Genomic DNA, 21,109 nt, shown 5'->3' with positions numbered 1-21,109 from the left:
CCATTTCAATAATTTAGGATGAATATCACAAGCCAGTTGTGCAACAAAGTCTTCCACACTCTCGTCACCTGCAAATCATTGCCCTCCTAGAATTTCTTTAAGCGGTCTGAACAGATGGATATTGCAGGGCGATAAGTCTGGTAGCAGACTAAAAGAAATTTAATCAAGATTTATCAAAGCTTATACAGTGAACTCATACCAGGTGTATGCATAAGTTTTTACTGGTTTTTGTGGTAAAGAAAACACATAAATTTCAAGGGAAATCCATTTTTTATTTATTTAAAATATTGGCCATTGGCTTCTACACACTTTGCCCATCTTTCAGATAAGTTATGAATACCATGCCAGAAAAACTGCTTGTCTTTTGCGGCAAACTATTCATTGAGCCACTTTCCAACTTCCTTGAAATTGCTCAAATGGTGCTGCTCTGCGAGTGTGTGCCCCATAGATGCGAAGAGGTGACAGATGACACCAGGTCACAGCAGTATGACGGGTGTGGAAGGATTTGACATCCAAGCTAATTCATGTTGCCTTTCACAGGTTTTGCTGTGTGAGACTGTGCATTGTCATGGAAAAAAATCCCTTTGCCATGTCTTATGGCCCATTCCAGTCGTCTTTCAATCAATGCCTGATTTAAATTATTTGTTGGCAATAGCATTGTGCATTAATGGTTTCACTGGGCTTCAAGAGTTTATAATGCACTTTGCACTTTTGTGGTCTACCAGAGCACCCACTGTCTTTCACATTGAAACCACCATGTTTAAATCGTCAAAACCATTTCTCGCATGTTCTAATCGATTGAATGTGTTCACCATATGTTTCTACCAGCAAACAATGACTTTCCACAACCTTTTTCTTTTGATTAAATAAGAAAAGCAATGTGTGTGGAAAATGTTCCTTTTTAAGACACAAATGTTGACATGATCACTGAACGATACAACATAGACACTAGTGTTTGGCGGATTCAACTTGTGTGTGTTGGTAGATTAATGTCAGACAAACAAACTGACATGTTAAATTCATACACTGTGTACTATTCATTGGCATCATCTCTTAGTGAAACTGGAAGACTTATTCATACACCTGGTAGTTGCCATCAACAGTATTCTGTGAGAAAGAGGTGAACTAGGCAAAACCATCTTTATGTAGGTCTTATTTTCAGACAGATTTTACTGTATGGAATGAAAGCTGGCTGGACTAAATAGTATCCAATTCATAAGCTGAAAGTAATGAACAGTTGGGAACAATGGCAGGAAGGAAATTAGAATAAAGAGATAACAGCTAAGTTAGGAATAAACTCGATAGCTGAAGCTGTATGTATACATTGGCTTTGGTGTGGTCATATGAAGCAAATGGAGGATAGGTTACCTAAGAGAATAATAGACCTGACCATGGAGGGTAAGAGTAGTAGAGGAAGACCAAGATGACGATGGGTAGATTCAATTCTTAATTCATGATAAGAGATGTGGTATTAAGTATTCGTGACTGGGAGGGGGGAAATGTCTGTTCTTTGTTTTCATTGGTCATATAAATAATAATAATAATCGTATGGTCTCAGCTACCGTTTGCAGACATTTCGATTTGACGCCATCTGGCTGTCTGCTCGTCAATTTCGACGTTCCGGTTTACTCTGTCTGCCATCTAGCGGACCTAGAGTAAACCGGATCTCTCTTGGGCGTCTATGGCTGAGATTTAATTAATTTTGTCGGGTAAATACCAAATGTGTCACCAGAGATCTTTTACATGCCGACATCGTACGACATGGAGTGTCGAATGGACTTTTTTCCGCCCTTCAAAAATCCGACTACCTCTGCCGGGTTTGAACCCGCTATCTTGGGATCCGGAGGCCGACACTCTACCACGGACCCACGGTAGAGTGTCGGCCTCCGGATCCCAAGATAGCGGGTTCAAACCCGGCAGAGGTAGTCGGATTTTTGAAGGGCAGAAAAAAGTCCATTCGACACTCCATGTCGTACGATGTCGGCATGTAAAAGATCTCTGGTGACACATTTGGTGTTTACCCGACAAAATTAATTAAATCTCAGCCATAGACGCCCAAGAGAGTTTCGGTTTACTCGGTCTGCCATCTAGTGGGGGCCTAGAGTAAAACGGAACGTCGAAATTGACGAGCAGACAGCCAGATGGCGTCAAATTGAAATGTCTGCACACGGTAGCTGAGGCCATACGATTATTATTATTATTATTATTATTATTATTATTATTATTGGTCATATGTAGTAAAATATGTTTGATATTTACCAAAATGAATAATACTGATTGCATGCGAGTGGTTGAATCTATTACAGAACTATTAAAATAGTTTTACTTGAATCCACCTTGTCAATACACCTTATAATGAAAGAAAACAATTTATTTTACCATACATGTTTCCGGAAGTCATCCATTCCCTTCATCAGTCAGATAAGTCAATACAGATCAAACAACCGTATTAACCTATCATGGTTAAGTTTATCAACAGTGCAATGGTTGACGTGGACGGATGTTCTCCCCTCTGTTGGTGGTTATACTTGACTGGGGAGGGGATTCTGTTCACGGTTTTTGTTTGGTCATGTGTGGTAAAAATAAGTTTGGTATGTTTGAAAAATAACAATACTGCTGCACATGATTGCAATGATTATGATGGAGGGATATTCTCTCCCCCGGTAAGTAGTCATCCGTGACTGGGATGGGGGGGGGGGGGGAGGATTGTGATGATTGCAGTGGACTGGTGCTTTCTCCCACGAGTGGTGGTCATTTGTGACTGGGGGGGGGAATTTCTGTTCATTATCTTCAATCATTCATATGTAGTATAATTAAGGTTGTATAATATACTAACATTATTGTAATATTTAAGGAATTGGAATATCTTCTTGGGTTTTTTGCAGTAAGCTACGTCCAAATCTAACTCCACGTAATGATTTAGATTACAACAAACAAATACGCTCTCCCCAGTTGGTGGTCATCTATGATTGGGAGAGAAGTGTATTCATTCATTCAAGTGAGACCACAGAGCTAGTTCCAAATAGAGGATAGCAGAGGTAAAGGTTAACTCATAGAGGCTTGCAGACTGAATGTTCAAAGACATAACAGTCTATAAATAATTGGGGGGAGGTCCAATATCCAAATTTTTGGCTGAGTAAGTAACACTGGCAGAGCAGCTATGTCAGGGAAGTGTGACATCAGCTTCAAATCACTTCTGTTAGGAATTTGAATGAATCACACTTATTCTCTCTTCCTCTCTATCCCTTCTTTCTCAAAGGAACTGAATGCAGATTCGCATATTTAAACAGATTAGTAACGACAATTAGACAAAGCTTACTAACGACACCCCATGAGAAGAAATGGAAAGAGATGGTAAGGTAACCACTCAACGACTGATCCTTGAACCAGCATTCATTTGTTCCTTTCCATTATTTATATTAACGAACTGGGCTCCTTTTCTCCTTCTGTATTTGTCCTATATTCATAGTCTTCTACAACTTGCATTAATCTTTACCTTTTTGCCTCTTCCCTTTCCTATCTTTGCCCAGCTTTTTCTTTTCTTATCTGATGCTTTCCACACAAAGACTGAGGATCTGTCAAGATGGTCCCTCAACATACGAAAAAGAGCTTGTTGTGATCTAGGAAGAAATAGAGAACTGGGATTGATGAGGACAGAGCCCATCTATCTGAAAAGAATGGAATTAAGCCCCCATCTAGAAGCAAGGATAGGAATTGTGCCAGCTGGCAAAGACTGTCACACTCCGTCTGGGGCAATGATTAATGACAAAGTCAAAATGAAATCATACTGGCAATTGTTCGTGGAATGAAAAGTGATAGAGAAAACCGGAGTACCCAGAGAAAAACCTGTCCTGCCTCTGTCAAGCACAAATTTCACATGGACTGACCACCAACCCAGCGGTGAAAGGCCAGTGCACTGCCGCCTGAGACACTGAGGCCCTTGGATATTGGCCTTATCCTTTTGAATTTTTCCTATTTATTCTCATCCATCTTCCAATACAGACCCGTATTTGTCCTATTTTGTGTTCCTATTTGTGTTCCACACTTCCTAATATATATGACTTCAACCAATCATTTAAAGTAGTTTATTCTTGACCCAAGACTGAGAACAAGTAATTAACGCCTTCTGCATGAAGTTATTCCCACAGTTTCATGAAACGAAAATGATGCTTTTGATAGTATCTTCTTTTTTCAAAATGGTTTAACATCATACTAACTTGGCTGTTTGTCGATGACAGGATAAAAAAGGCCTAGGACTGAAAAGGAAGTGACTGTCACCTTGATTAAAGTGCAACTCCAGCATTTGCCTCGTACAAAAATAAGCAATCATGGAAAACTATTTTCAGGGTGCCGATGGTGGGGTTCCAACCCACAAAATCCTGAATGCAAGCTTACAGCTTCACACCCTGAACTGCACTGCCAATCTGCTGCATCACTGCACACAAGTCACAAGTAGGAAAGTGAAATGAAATTTTGATGGGCGGGAGTTACAAGAAGAGGGTTTTTTTACAAGTTACTTAACATTGCACCGACACAGATAGGTCTTATGGCGACAATGGGACAGGAAAGAAGTGGCCATGGCCTTAATTAAGGTACAGCCCCAGCATTTGCCTGGTGTGAAAACGGGAAAACCATCTTCAGGGCAGCCGACAGTGGAGTTCGAACCCACTGTCTTCCGAATGCAAGCTCACAGCTGTGCAACCCTAACCACATGGCCAACTCGCTTGGTAAGAGACAGAGTGAAAAATGAAAAGTTGAGAGAAGTACTGACAGACAAACTCTCACAAGAGTTGATGCAGAAATATTAACTAAGATAACATGAATATATCATATGAATGGAGGATTTAAGGATGAAATGGAAGTGGGTAGTAAGAGGCTGAGGGAAAGACCGAGAAACAGATGGATTAAGCTAGAAAAGGAAAATGGAAGCCTCCCTAGGTTTCAAAACCTATCCTTTCACTGACCTTCATGCCTAATCCTGCATCAGTTTGCTTCCCAAGCCATGCGGCTATAAAACTGACTCGGTAGTACCAATTTCAAGGTCTTATCCCCCTATTTTCAGAGTACCTTTCCCTTCTCATAATGCATATTGCCCCTACACTTAACGCATTGCAGATTGAGCAGGTGAAGTTAGATCTTACACTGTGGACTGAGCATTTTCGTCCATTTTCACATTTTTATACAAAAATAACAGATAATCTTACTTAGAGTCACAAACCTATTTTGGATTCAGCAATGTGTGAGCTATGCATGCATACCTTGCTTTTCAAAATACATACACTGACTGACAGAGCAAATGCAACACCAAGAAGGAGTGGTCAGAACTTTATGCCAATTGCAGGGTAGACTGACGTCACTGAGGTATGCTCATGATGTGAAATGCGCCGCTGTGCTGCGCACGTAGCGAACGATAAATGGGACACGGCGTTGGCGAATGGCCCACTTCGTACCGTGATTTCTCAGCCGACAGTCATTGTAGAACGTGTTGTCGTGTGCCACAGGACACGTGTATAGCTAAGAATGCCAGGCCGCCGTCAACGGAGGCATTTCCAGCAGACAGACGACTTTACGACGGGTATGGTGATCGGGCTGAGAAGGGCAGGTTGGTCGCTTCGTCAAATCGCAGCCGATACCCATAGGGATGTGTCCACGGTGCAGCGCCTGTGGCGAAGATGGTTGGCGCAGGGACATGTGGCACGTGCGAGGGGTCCAGGCGCAGCCCGAGTGACGTCAGCACGCAAGGATCGGCGCATCCGCCGCCAAGCGGTGGCAGCCCCGCACGCCACGTCAACCGCCATTCTTCAGCATGTGCAAGACACCCTGGCTGTTCCAATATCGACCAGAACAATTTCCCGTCGATTGGTTGAAGGAAGCCTGCACTCCCGGCGTCCGCTCAGAAGACTACCATTGACTCCACAGCATAGACGTGCATGCCTGGCATGGTGCCGGGCTAGAGCGACTTGGATGAGGGAATGGCGGAACGTCGTGTTCTCCGATGAGTCACGCTTCTGTTCTGACAGTGATAGTCACCGCAGACGAGTGTGGCGTCGGCGTGGAGAAAGGTCAAATCCGGCAGTAACTGTGGAGCGCCCTACCGCTAGACAACACGGCATCATGGTTTGGGGCGCTATTGCGTATGATTCCACGTCACCTCTAGTGCGTATTCAAGGCACGTTAAATGCCCACCGCTACGTGCACCATGTGCTGCGGCCGGTGGCACTCCCGTACCTTCAGGGGCTGCCCAATGCTCTGTTTCAGCAGGATAATGCCCGCCCACACACTGCTCGCATCTCCCAACAGGCTCCACGAGGTGTACAGATGCTTCCGTGGCCAGCGTACTCTCCGGATCTCTCACCAATCGAACACGTGTGGGATCTCATTGGACGCCGTTTGCAAACTCTGCCCCAGCCTCGTACGGACGACCAACTGTGGCAAATGGTTGCCAGAGAATGGAGAACCATCCCTCAGGACACCATCTGCACTCTTATTGACTCTGTACCTCGACGTGTTTCTGCGTGCATCGCCGCTCGCGGTGGTCCTACATCCTACTGAGTCGATGCCGTGCGCATTGTGTAACCTGCATATCGGTTTGAAATAAACATCAATTATTCGTCCGTGCCGTCTCTGTTTTTTCCCCAACTTTCATCCCTTTCGAACCACTCCTTCTTGGTGTTGCATTTGCTCTGTCAGTCAGTGTACATACATACATACATACATTATCATTTTAGACTGTTATGCCTTTCAGCGTTCAGTCTGCAAGCCTCTGTGAATTCACTAAACGTCGCCACAATCGTCAATTTGCAACTAGTGTTGTGGCCTCATTTAGTTGTATACCTCTTATCTTTAAATCGTTAGAAACCGAGTCTAACCATCGTCGTCTTGGTCTACCTCTACTTCTCTTACCCTCCATAGCAGAGTCCATTATTCTCCTAGGTAACCTATCCTCCTCCATTCGCCTCACATGACCCCACCACCAAAGTCGGTTTATGCGTATAGCTTCATCCATCGAGTTCATTCCTAAATTAGCCTTTATCTCCTCATTCCGAGTACCCACCTGCCATTGTTCCCACCTGTTTGTACCAGCAATCATTCTTGCTACTTTCATGTCTGTTACTTCTAACTTATGAATAAGATATCCTGAGTCCACCCAGCTTTCGCTCCCGTAAAGCAAAGTTGCTCTGAAAACAGACCGATGTAAAGATAGTTTCGACTGGGAGCTGACTTCCTTCTTACAGAATACAGTCGATCGCAGCTGCGAGCTCACTGCATTAGCTTTACGGCACCTTGATTCAATCTCACTTACTATATTACCATCCTGGGAGAACACACAACCTAAATACTTGAAATTATCGACCTGTTCTAGCTTTGTATCACCAATCTGACATTCAATTCTGTTGAATTTCTTACCTACTGACATCAATTTAGTCTTCGAGAGGCTAATTTTCATACCATACTCATTGCACCTATTTTCAAGTTCCACGTAATTAGACTGTAGGCTTTCGGCACAATCTGCCATTAAGACCAAGTCGTCAGTATAGGCCAGACTGCTTACTACATTTCCACCTAATTGAATCCCTCCCTGCCATTTTATACCTTTCAGCAGATGATCCATGTAAACTACAAACAGCAAAGGTGAAAGATTACAGCCTTGTCTAACCCCTGTAAGTACCCTGAACCAAGAACTCATTCTGCCATCAATTCTCACTGAAGACCAATTGTCAACATCAATGCCTTTGATTGCTTTTAATAATCTGCCTTTAATTCCATAGTCCCCCAGTATGGCGAACATCTTTTCCCTCGGTACCCTGTCATATGCTTTCTCTAGATCTACGAAACATAAACACAACTGCCTATTCCTCTCGTAGCATTTTTCAATTACCTGGCGCATACTGAAAATCTGATCCGGACAGCCTCTCTGTGGTCTGAAACCACACTGGTTTTCATCCAACTTCCTTTCAACGACTGATCGCACCCACCCTTCCAAGATGCCAGTGAATACTTTGCCTGGTATACTAATCAGTGAGATACCTCGATAGTTGTTGCAATCCTTCCTGTTCCCTTGCTTATAAACAGGTGCAATTTTGCTTTTCAAAATTGGAGAAAAACCACTAACTTTCATAAATGAATTTTTAAAAACCTTTTTTCCCCACTTTCAATTTTGTTTAATTATTACAATTCATATTAAAAACAAATAGTTATGCAGCCACACACCATGGTACATCTATGAAACACAACATACATACTAATCATTAAGAAATGAAAAAAATTACATTCATTGTGGAAACTCGCTCTAGTTGTTGGTCGTGAGAGACCATGCGCCTATGAAACTGACTTGGTAGTACCAACTTAATGTCATAACAGAATTAGGTTTCAACGATGTGCTGCTACCTGGTATTTTTTTAATTAACTACAAGGACTGCAGAATGTGTTCCAGCATTATGCTAACGTTTGTATATATTTAAGCAGATAAATAACCACTAGAACTCAATGCTGTACCGTCCTCCACGGAACATTACAAATGACACACGGTGTACGTCGCTAGTCTTCAAAGAGTTAAATGAAAAAGTTTAATATTCATTGAAAATAATTGTTTACCGAGTAGAGCAGCAAAATAATGTCATTACCCACTTTCTAGAAAAACAGGGAAAAAGTGGAAAATACAGGGGAACAAAAATGAAGAAAATATACAGGGAAAACATAGGGAAATAACTTGTCACATCAAAATTAAGCCTTCAATCGAAGACTGGACTCTAATGGAATGATCAAGCTAAACTGATATGTTGACACAACAAGAATCATACGCAATGAGTAGTACTTTGAGAGAGAGATAAGGCAAACGTCCATGGTGGAGAAGGAAAGAAAATGAAAAAGATACACATACTTCCACCAAATGCTCAATGGTGGCAGCACACAAGGTGTGCAACATATCTAGTATTGGATTAGTAGCTTACAATCCACTCTTAACGATAACATAATTCCAGCTCTTTACTTTGATAGTAAAATTAAATGTTTGTTGATAATAACTTACCCCATTAATTTTTAATTGCCTTGTTATCATTAAACCACAACTTAAATTATTATTATTATTATTATTATTATTATTATTATTATTATTATTATTATTATTATTATTATTATTATTATTACTATTATTATTATTATTATTATCATTATAATATTATAAATCAAAAAGGCAATCACTCTTCTTAATGTTCCTTTTAAATTGCCCAGCGTTTTAAAAGCTATCCATTTAATTTACAAAACAGAGGTATTATGTATCGCCCATAATTATTACAGTTTTTGCCTCAGTATACAGGATACAGAAAAGCAAAATGATCACAGAAAAACATTCTACAAAGAAAACATTATGAATACTGTTGTTAGATTGAAGAGTGATTGATTGATGGCTTGCTATCAGCAATGTCGTTCAGTTTTGTTGGTTGTAGCATTTCTTGTAATGGCTGTTTACGATGTGATTACTGATAACCCACTTCACAGATTGGCACATTATGATAAGGTGTAGCTTGTCTGACTTATGATGACATTCATTTCAAGTTCATTATGCCATTGTAAGTGTTCATTCAAAATATGTTTCAAGACGATTCCAGAGTATGATAAATATACTCGACTGTTACTTTGATGTACCACATCCCACTAAATTTAATGGAGGGAAAATGAGAATATCCCAGGGGAAACAGACTTAGATTACTAGAGGGCATCATGCATTATTTCACCACCCGACGATAGAGCCTTGTCTCTGAAATGCATTGTGAAGTACATCATTTAACAAAAAGTGAGACTGGTAACATTTTAAATTATCCAAAGAGAATATAATATAAGATTCACTGATTTACCTTTTCAAATAATATAACTCATATACCAGTGGTTATAGTAAAGTTCTACCTAATATTTCTAAATTTTTTAGTACTGCAGTCTATTTGTGATTTTTCAAACTGTGCCTCCACAATTCTAACTAAAGCTCAAAAAAATGATTTCAGACCCTAATATTAAGGTAGATTTTGTGAAATGCGTATCAAAGTTATTTGCTGATAAACTAGCATGTTCTGCCGTCAGTTGGGCATTATGAAGAACTAATTGATCATGGCTTATAGCTTCAGGAAGTAACTTACAGAGATTTCTGTAGACGTCTGTGGAGCTCATCTGTGATGTAAACAAGCATGGCGGAACAACAAGCTAGTTGCTCTCAAAGTGATGTCGTTTCGGATCAAAGAATCTTTCAGTTATTAACCACAGTGGAAAGTGATAATAAAGATGATGATTTTAATGAATTGTTAAGCGATTTTGAAACGTGAGAGTGATACAGACTGTGCTGAAAACATTGTAAATGAGAAAGAAACAGAGCCTTCTTCTAAACAAAGGAAGAAAAACACGATGAGTCCAAAAGCTAATTCATCACTATTTTCATGGGGGACGGATGACTTTCTCCACTAAACCTTCAAGTAACTGTGACAGACTCTGGGAGCCAAGTAGTGTTTGATGACAACCCTAAAATCATTGATTTTTTAAAAATATTCTGCAGCTGGTTGTTGATGAAACAAATCGGTACCATAAACAACTGGTGGAAAACACTGAGCCGTCACGAAATTCCAGGTTTAGAAAGTGTTTTAAGATATCAACTTATGTACTTTTAAGGAGTTACACGTATTAGCTGCCTACACATTTCAAAAAATAATTTTATTTTGGGCCCTTTACTTTGTACAAAGATGATGTACGTGTGGGTACAAAAAGTGTAATATTGTTTTCTCTCAAAATAACACTGAACATAAGTGTAGGATTTTCCATTTGCATTTAGATTTAAAAAGAACCAACATTTATAAATATTTTAAGTTAATCACCCCACTGGTAAGTTAAAAATTGAGACTTCTTACAAATATTTTTACATACAAATGAAAAACTCAACACCGAGGTACCAAACAGCCAACTGGTAACTCAGCAATTAAAAGGTTAATTTTCATGTGATACATCTAAGAAATACCAAGACACTCACCTCTCCATTTTCCATTTGATCCTCAGGTTCACATTTGATGGCAGGTATATCATCCATTGTGCCTAAAGAAAATGAAAACATAAGTAACTTTCACTAACATTTTAGTTATACACTGAGTGCAATAGAGTTAAACTAATGTATTATTAGGGTCCACCTTTTCAATACAAAATATACAGAGTTTGAATTGTATAAATGATTAAGGACTAGTTTCGAACTAATAGTAGGTCATCATCAGCCTAAAGCAAAATTAAAACATAAATACCGAAGAAAATCAAACAATGTATAGACACATAAGGTCTCGTAAATGTACACAGCATGTGAGATATTGAGAAAGGAATTAGAGACATGCAGCACTATGTTAAAAGATAACTCTATGACAGAGATTCATAAAAAGTCCAGTGTGCATTAAAAAGATGTTAAAGATAGGAATCCTTGAGTTGCTGGATAAGGAGATTAGTATATGCTCTCTCCTCTAAGATGCTGTTATCCAAATGAAGAACAACTGAGCCGAAGTCATGTCGTTTATTTACAATTAAGTCCAGTGCGCCGTACAGCATTAAAAAGTTGTTAGGGATGGAAATCTTTCAGTTGTATGTCAAAGAATTCACGTTGTTATTATTATTACTTATATATTGTTAGGTAGTTTTTCAAGATATTCATAGACGTAAAAACACATGGATGCCTTGTGGCGCGAGAGAGTGCGGTGTATGCTCCACGAAGCTATGGATCCTGTATGTCAACAAAGTTGTGTCCAGGCGGGAGGTGGCTCAGTTCTGGTGTACGCGGTGTTCTAATGGTCATAATTAGGCCCCATTGTCCGGCTGCAGGGAGTGCTGACTGCTACACATTATGTGGACATTTTTTCAGACTATTTGTATCCCTTTCAGGCCCTAGAATACCTTTTGAGATGCCATTTCAACAGGACAATGTGGCATGTCACTGCTCTGTGGTGGCACGCAGGTGACTGGAGGAGCAATTCAGTGAAGTTATGACCATAGATTGGCCCTCCAGATCCCCCTAATTTTAATCCAATTGAACATTTATGGAATGCTGTCGATGCTCGTATATACTTCATGAACCCTGGACCAACTACAAAAGACCAATTGTGGGTAGCAGAGCGAGATGCATGTGTCCAGATCCCTCTAAAATGATTCCAACACCTTGTAGAGTCAGCACCTTGCTGTATTGCTGTCATTTTGAGGGCTCGTGGAAAAGCAACTCATTAACATCATGTTCAGTGTCTTCCCATGACTTTTGGCCACTCAGTGTAACTGATCTATCAAAGTTTTTTTCCTTAAATTAGTTTTCAAAATATGTGTGTGTCCTAATGTCCCACCACTTGGATACGATTTCTCTGGCTGTGAACATGAGTGGTTTGTGATATTTTATTTGCGTGTATAACTAACAGGCTCTTCAGCCTGCTGAAACCAAATTTGAGTAAATAAATTCATAAACTATGTGAAAGCAGAAACATATGGTAACAGTATTGCACCTGAAAAATAAACAACTTAATAAACATAAAATGACCTGTTTTGTTTTTGAAAAAACATTACCAGATTCTACCAAATCACACTCACATATTTAGAAATAAATATTTGGAAATAAATATTTCTGTTTAAATGCTCAGGAACTTGAAATCTGGAACTTATCTTAATGCTGTCCTCCATCTCTACTCCAGCATTTACTGCAAGATTTTTGAAAAACTGTCCCTCTGCCATTTTTCAAAAATCTTGCAGTAAATTATATTTATTTGGTTATACTTTACTAGCGATGGTAGATTTTTAGGAAGGATAAAATCATGCAAAAATTATGTGAAACAACACCTAAATTAGCTGAAAAGAGAGATCCTTCCTTTATGCTTGCTATGAATCCACCAACCATCCCTAGAAATATTATTACTTATATGCAAATTGAAAATGGACACTGTCAAACGCAAGTATTTCCTGTGTTTCTCTTGCCTGGAGGGCAGTTTTCATCATCTCTGATGAAGCTTGTATCATAGTGTGGCCCTCTGCTATCATATTCTGTAAAAATGAAACCACAGAGTATCCATGATATTACTGCATTACGTTCCTTTCCAGCAAGTGAAATTCACTGTGTATTTTTTTGGTGGATTAATTAAGCACTTGAATCATTGTGGACCTTGTAACAGAAATCTCAAAGTGAAAACGTAGCACAATGGCCTTGTCACTAGCGAATGCTGTCACAGGGACAATCCACCCCTTAGTAAAGTTTTTTTTTTTTTTTAACAGGAGCCAACCTATGCTTTGTAGCATAGTAAGAACAAGAAAGAAAGCAAGGAAGCCAAGTTGGGCTGAGATTGAGCTGAAGAGTAGTTCAACAGCCTGCCTGTACTGTTGTTTAATGTAACCAGCTTACTTGGCTGCTCTCCGGGCAACTTAAAAGAGGAATCTGTTTGCTAGCTGGACAAATATTATAAACCGTACGTAATTCTTTACCAGTTATTAAACTCACCGCGTTCTTCCCGTCTTAAATTAACTTCACGACTCTCTCTAACAGCAAACAGAATTAACGCTGGATTAACCTCGCTTAACAAAAGTAATTTTGCAAGCCGTGACAATGGCATGCCGTTTGCAAGAGTTCTGTTACAGTACTGCTCTCTCTCTCTCTCTCTCTCTACGGTCTACGTATCAGTGCAGCTCAATGCTGCTCTCCTCCACATGCATGTTACTGTTCCAAGTTTAACCTGCAATATGCAACTGTAATAAGATTCTCATTTTCCTAATTATGCATTAGTAATGATCTAGGAATCGACTAGACCCTGTTCACGAGTCACGACCAACTAGAACGAATGTTTCTCAATTTCCTGTATCGTGGGGAGAACTATGATCCACAAGACGTCCAGTTCGAAAGCAAACTTTTCATTCACCGAGGTGTTCACATTTGTTCACACGAACATAACCAGTAGCCTCTTCTTCATAATTTCAAAACCAGTTCCAAACTACACATTCGAATAACAAATTATGCTTCTAAAATTAAGCGTTATAGGATTCTTGTGAGGTTGAGTAGCGAAGCTAAAAAAAATACTAAAGAAGCAATGAATCACGACTAACACTGTTTCTAGAAAACTGGGAAGCTTACAGTTTGTGTGCGAGGCGAGAGATAACAGGTGACACTTCGTTTGCAAGTATTGTACGCGCACAAAGTAGTACACCAATGCAGTTGACAATGTTTTCTGAGTACGAAGTACTTGAAGATTGAGGGAAGTAGACTATGCAGCAGACTCACAAAATGGGTTCAAAGCACTTGAAGTACCGGTAGTTCATGAAAAGACGTATCACCTAGACAACTGAGAGTGAGGAAATATGTATACAAGACTAGGAGATATAGGAAAAGCACAGGGACACAAGGTATACTAATCTTCACGCTAGAGTGGCCGATCTCAACGACTTCTACAAAACATACACACCGGGCCAACATATAAGGGATAAGCAGGAGAGGGCAGTGGAACGACGGAGGGGTGGATATATGTGAGAGTGTGGGACTTTGCACAGATGGAAAGAAATATCTGAGCAACGTATATGGGGGATGTAGAGAGCGCAAAATGTCATTGAAATCGTAAACAAAAGATTAAAAGGGGCGACAGTGTGTTGATATGAACATCAATGAAAATGTACACGCGATCGGTGGAGGGGGAGATGAGAATAAACGGTAGCTATGTGTCTTGGTTGAAGAAGAGGCGTTAGGGAGAGGCAAAGAGAATGAGTAGGGCTGAGGAGTAAGAAGGAAACACCGTCGGTTCCGGTGGGTAATACTGCCAACGGAATGGAAATGAAATCTGAATTGAATCGATAATATGATCGATCGGTATGAATTTTTCTAAACCTTTATTATCGTACGCCAACAACTGTGTCACACACACAATATACAATACTATATAACATTTCCTGTTGCGAAACGTGTTCCTAGCATGAATTCTATAATTTGGCTTTGCTGTGTAAACAACAACAGTACGAGTACTTAAAGTGTACGCCAGATGTCGCACAGCGATGATAAGTGATTCTCAGTTTGTGTTTCAAAAGTTACCAATACGAATCTCGAAGATAACCGAAGTCGACCGATTCAGCACGACGGTGTAAATCTATCGCTAAAAAGTGCGCAGATAATATATAGTCGCCAGTGATAGTGGCAAGCATAGAGTTAGTAAATGATTCACTAGAGGTAGCATTGGCGCTACCGTCTACGGGAGAATCAGTGTAGCGGGCGGAGCATGTTGAAATCGCGGCTGTTTGGCAAAAAGCTCATTCCGCCATACTCATCAATGTTAAATCGGGGCCTTTTAAAACTGTGTGGATATATATAAGGTTTAAAATTCTTACATGTAAATATTCTCAGATACTACAGTATACTTGTGATGCTTCTCTCCAGTAAAAAAGAAAGCCCAAACAGCATGAATACAGGATTAAATGCGTAATTAGAGAGGACGGTGTTCAGGTGCAATTAAGTAACAAAAATCAATTTACTGTTCATATTAAGTCTTCTAACAACATACGTTTAGAAGGAGGGCTCGTATATTTTGCTATTTTTGTGTGTAAATGACCAGAAATTTGGTATAATTCTGCCCAACGACCGAAAATGTCCTCTCTCGTGCGAAGCGGATGAGCGAGATTCTAGGCCTAGAAACGTTGGCGAGATTTTGGGGTAAAGTAGACAAAATTATCATCGCCGGTTTAGACCCTAGCTTTCTGAGCCCAAGTTGGCAGGTTCGAGCCTGGCTCAGTCCGATGATACTTGATGGTGCTCAAATAAGTCAGCCTCTTGTAGCACATGAAAGAACTCCCGTGGGGAAAAAATTTCTGACACCTCAGCGTCTCCGAAAACCGTGCAAGTACGTAGTGGGACGTAAAGCCATTATTATTATTATTATTATTATTATTATTATTATTATTATTATTATTATTATTATTATTATTATTAATATTATTTTTGTCGAAGTTTTCTTAACGGCATTACAAGTGGAAATATGACACTCGGTTGTGGTTTCAGCCTGTTACGGAATTTTTATTTAGCTTTTCCTGAAATGTATGATTTGCTTTGCGATTTTAACTTGTAAAATGATTTCCGTTAATGGAAAGGGAGAGTGGTATATTATATGATTGAAGGGAATTGAAAAAATACTTACAATATTTTTTACAATTTGATTTACATCGCACCGACAAAGATAGGCCTTACGGCGATGCTGGGTTAGGAAAGGGAAGGAAGCGCCCGTGGGCTTAATTAAGGTTCAGCCTGGTGTGAAAATGGGGCTGCCGACAGTGGGGATTGAACCCACTATTTCCCGAAAGCAAGCTTACAGCTTCGTGACCCTAACCGCACCGCCAACTCGTTCAGTCAATAATACATTATGCTTGTATATAGTCCTATGTGACATTTAAAGGAATAATGATATTGACGAAAGTAATGGACTCAGACGTTCACACGGTGTGGCACATCTAGTCCCTAAATTGTAAAATGTGGTAAGATGTGAATGGGGACTGCTACACGTATTGTGTGAAGGGAAAGCAACAAACTGCATATACAGAAAATGTATTCAGTAGCTTTTAATGGGCCTACTATAAATGCACACAAAAAGTGAAAAACGGACCACAACTCCAGGCTATCATGCACATCTTTCCTTATTTTCTTTTTTGTACCAATTTACTTTACGTCGCACCGACACACATACAGTAGGTCTTACGATGACTATAGGACAGGAAAGGGCTGGGAATGGGAAGAAGACGACTGTGGCCTTAATTAAGGTAGAGCATCAGCATTTGATATGCTATGGTCCTTTATGAACCTCTCTATGCCGCCATAAGCTGCACAGGAGACTGACATTTTCCTTCAAAGAAGTATATACTTCAATTTATCGGGAACCTCCAATAGTGACAGTGCCAAACAATGCAGCTTTTGCCAAACAGCGTGCTCGTTCAACTTCGCACGCGACTGCAGCGCCAATGCTACCTCTAGTGTTCCATTTACTAACTCTATGGTGGCAAGGGGGTGACACTTCATAGGGAGCGTCCGAAGCAGTTCCGAGATGGGCTCCTCAATCTCCGCCAACTAGTGAAAACTAAAATTCTCTTATAGAGGGTTAATTTAGTAGGCAGTGGTTGGCATTACACATTCAGTTGCGCGGTACAGCAAATTCAAAACACAACACTGTTATCGTTGCGCGTGAAGGGAACGTGGTCGTACGGTAAGTAATAGTGCTTGTTAGACGAAACTTTGTTGAGATTCTTTCGCATTGAACGAGATTTTTGATCCAGTTTTTTGAGAGTATGCAGTGAAATTACAATTATACGCGTTCTTAGTGTGAAGAAATAGTATTATGATCATGAACGTATTTCACATTGAACTACCTAGCTGTTGCGAGTAAACGTGTGTGTGATTGTGCTTCTTACCTGCTGTTTGGAATAAAATTCAAAATATAAACTGTGTGCATTATGCTGTGTTTTACTTCTTCCTTTCTCCTGTTTTCCATTCCCGTACATAAAAGTCGTGGGAAGGGTTTAACGAACGAGCGAAAGAATGAGGTTACGTTAGATCGTGATTTAGGCAAATATGGGCGTTTTGGGGTTTTATATGAATTGCATTAACATTTTCAGTAATCAATGTTGCATTTATTATTTAATAGATGTATATGTACATTAAAATGCGAATGGTCTAACAACGATACAAGCTGGCATTATAGCAGTATTGCCAACATACAAATACGATAATTGCAATTTGCTTTTCAAGTAAAAGACACGAGAGAAGCTTTAGATACAACTTTACTACCGAAATGCAATCATTATCTCTATCACAATTAAAATTTTAACAAAGTAACAACTGTTATTATCAAGTTTATTACGATGTATTATCGTGGTATTTATTTCCTTATGTTGGCGGAGATACAGGGGCCACTATAGCTTCCATGACCTGTTTTCTCAGTGAACTATATTATACAGGAGTGACGGATCTATTTCTCTTATATGATCCTTGGATAGTGGTACGGTACACTACTCTACTTGTGCGAGTCAGTGGTGCGCGGTAGTGATAATCACTTGTGTTTTCGTTCAAGTGTGGTGCGGGAGTGACAAGCAATGGAGACCGACAGTGGAGGAACGTCGGCGGTAACCGGGAATTCCGTACGAGTGGAGCGTGAAATTGTCGTACCTATGGAAGAGGAACCCATAACTAATTCCTCTAGTAATACGATACGACAGCAAGGTTCACAGTCAACTGAGTCTGATGTACAGAGGCGTAACACGGAAGTGGTAGACCGTTCTAATTCCGAACAATCTAACAATCAATCCGAGGCGTCCCAAGTGGCTTCTACCCCGGAATATTATAATCGCCTTCATCATGGACCTTTCTTTGTATTTGTTGAATCTATAAACGAGCAAAACATCGGCAGTTTACACCCTATGGCACTTGGTCGCCGATTTTACGAAACTAAACTCAATGTCAAATCGATCCATCGTAAAGGACGTAATCGACTACAAGTTACTTTCCATACGGCTTCTCCAGCAAACGCATTTTTGAGTAATCCTATGCTTGAAACCTTCAAAATTAAAGCTTGCATTCCATCCTCACAAGTGTTAAGAGTAGGCATTATTCGTGGAGTTGAAAAAGGTTTATCGACTGATAACATATTAGAGTACCTGGAATCCGAGGCACCCGTTAAAAGCGTGCAACGACTTAATCGCCGTGCAATTCAAGATGGCGAAACCCAATACCTTCCTACGGGTTCAGTAAAAATTGTTTTCAGATCACAAACATTACCCTCCCATGTCGCCTTATATAAGGTGTACGTGGAAGTTGAACCTTACATCTTTTCACCCATTCGCTGTCGCAAATGCCAGCGCTATGGGCATACAATTCGGCAATGTCAAGCGAAAAACGCTCCTTGTGGGAAATGTGCACAACAACATGAAACCCAGGCGTGTACCGAGCAATTTACACAATCTGCGTACTGTAAGAAAAACCATGTCACAGGTTCCTCAATTTGTCCTGAACATAAGTATCAGGTCACCATTAAAAAATTAATGAGTACTGAACACATATCTTTTCCCGAAGCTAAAGCCCGAATCGCCCTTCGAATTTATCATTCCGAGCAACAAGAACTTCAGTTCCCTCCTCTATCGTCAAATCCCCCATCCCCTTCGACTCCAAACCCGCGTAAGCGTAAGTTCACCCAAGTAATCATGCAATCTCCCCCTCCTACACCAGAACCCGGTTTCGACCGACAAGGATACATGGCCATTCTGCGAAACGAACCTTCGGTTACAGTACATTCGATCCCGTCAACGAGTGCCATGCAACAACCTCTGCAACTAGCATATCCCTCATGTGCGCCCACATCTGTTAGGCAGCAACCCTCCGCAACCCCTCAAGATATACAGTATCCTCCTTCCAAGGAACGCCTTCAACAAGAAATCCAGCAATTGCTGGTAATGTTAATCCAAAGGATGGGTCACGAGCCTCAACTTCACCATGTATTATATAAACTAGGAGACTCTATCATGAACATACTAGCATGATTACTTTACTCCAATGGAATTGTCGAAGTGCCGCCTCTAAAAGACATGAGTTACAAATATTGCTGAATGAAACACGAGCTCATTTTATCTGCTTACAAGAAACGTGGTTTCAACCGCATTTCATTTTTCGATTACGAGGTTATCAAGTTTTCCGACATGACGGTAACGGCTTTGATGGAGTTGCCACATGTGTTCATACTTCCTTATCAGTTACACATTTCTCTTTACAATATATCATCCCGCACACTTATGCTGTAGGAATAGTACACCATAATACTTGTTTCATAAACGTCTATTGCCCTCCCCACATTTACATTACTCAGAATCAATGGATTCATTTCTTTCAACAATTTGACACATTTCCACATCTTTTCCTTCTTGGTGATTTTAATTGCCACCACACAGAATGGGGATGTATGGTGGATACAATCAAAGGTTCTAATTTACTTACTACTTCAACTCATCAGAATTTGTTCCTTTTAAATGACGGCTCCCCGACCCGTTTAACTCCGCCTGGATCTCCACCCAGCACAGTAGACCTTACTTTCTGCCGCACAACTCTGGCCCCTGTCACCACCTGGCATACATTATCTGATACTCACACTAGTGACCACTTCCCAATTCTCATCACATATGGTATTCACCCACCACATTCCCAGTTTGGGACACCCTCCTGTATAAGTAACGTTCGATATTAAAAAAAATTAATGTTTCTAATTATCAATCATACCTCAATTATATTTTGCAGCAGAAACACAAGTCCCCTCTTTCCTTTTCCCACTTACTCCCTTATTTAACCCACTATTTAAACATATTTCATCCGTGTCGACCATTAAACGTGACGACCCATCCACAGGAATATGCACTAAAATGGTGGGATAATGAATGTCACGACCTTATTCATAAGCGCAAACAATTATTCAAACAATATCGCCAATCAATGACGCAGCAGCATTATTTTCAATTGCGAAAACAAAGCTCGTCTTTAATGCAAAAAAACGAAAAGCTTGGCAATCTTTTATTTCTCAATTAACTCCACAACTTCCAGCAACGAAATTTTGGAACGCGATCCCCATGATCACGAGAACTTTCCAATACCAAACTTCTTCCGCTTATCCGCGACAAGTTCTAGAAGACTTTTTATACACCCTTGCCCCTGTTACAGTAAATCCATTCTTTCTACCCACCTCACAGAATAATTCTTGTTCTTTTATTTCCCTCTTGAATCCAATTACATATAATGAATTACACTCTGTATTATGTACCGTTAATAGCTCATCACCAGGACCTGATGCAATTACTTATCAAATGCTCAAGGCCTTACCCCCCCCCCATGTCCAAATTTATTTACTCAAATATTATAATAGTATTTTCGAGACACTGCATGTACCAGCATCATGGAACGAGTTTTTCATCACACCCATTTTGAAACCAACAAAACGACCTACCGAACCTGAAAATTTTCGAGGCATAGTTCTGGGATCGTGTATACGCAAAGTCTTTTGTAAAATCCTTATGAAACGAATGGCGTGGGTATTGGAATATCACTCGCTATTACCCAAGTATCAGTTCGCCT

At 40.2% G+C, this 21,109-nt stretch overlaps 1 protein-coding gene across 5 annotated transcripts in view; it reads right to left on the bottom strand.

Annotated features, from left to right (window-relative positions):
- The window catches only part of LOC136885495 (zinc finger protein 184), a 132,099-nt gene that overhangs the window by 23,579 nt on the left and 87,411 nt on the right, over positions 1-21,109 (bottom strand). For 2 of the 5 annotated variants that reach the window (XM_067158076.2, XM_067158071.2), the window contains exons 1-2: positions 13,484-14,102; positions 11,009-11,070 (exon numbers count right to left, since the gene is read on the bottom strand). In XM_067158076.2, the coding sequence (XP_067014177.2) occupies positions 11,009-11,070; positions 13,484-13,595 (174 nt within the window). In that variant the 5' untranslated portion in view covers positions 13,596-14,102. Of the gene's footprint in view, positions 1-11,008; positions 11,071-13,483; positions 14,103-21,109 lie in introns of those variants that run through there. The other 3 variants (XM_067158075.2, XM_067158074.2, XM_067158072.2) reach the window with 2 other exon arrangements.

Source organism: Anabrus simplex, chromosome 14 (assembly GCF_040414725.1).
Source record: "Anabrus simplex isolate iqAnaSimp1 chromosome 14, ASM4041472v1, whole genome shotgun sequence".
Lineage (NCBI taxonomy): Eukaryota > Metazoa > Arthropoda > Insecta > Orthoptera > Tettigoniidae > Anabrus > Anabrus simplex.
The sequence above is the reverse complement of the archived record's forward strand: the minus strand, read 5'-3'. Positions and strand labels throughout refer to the sequence as shown.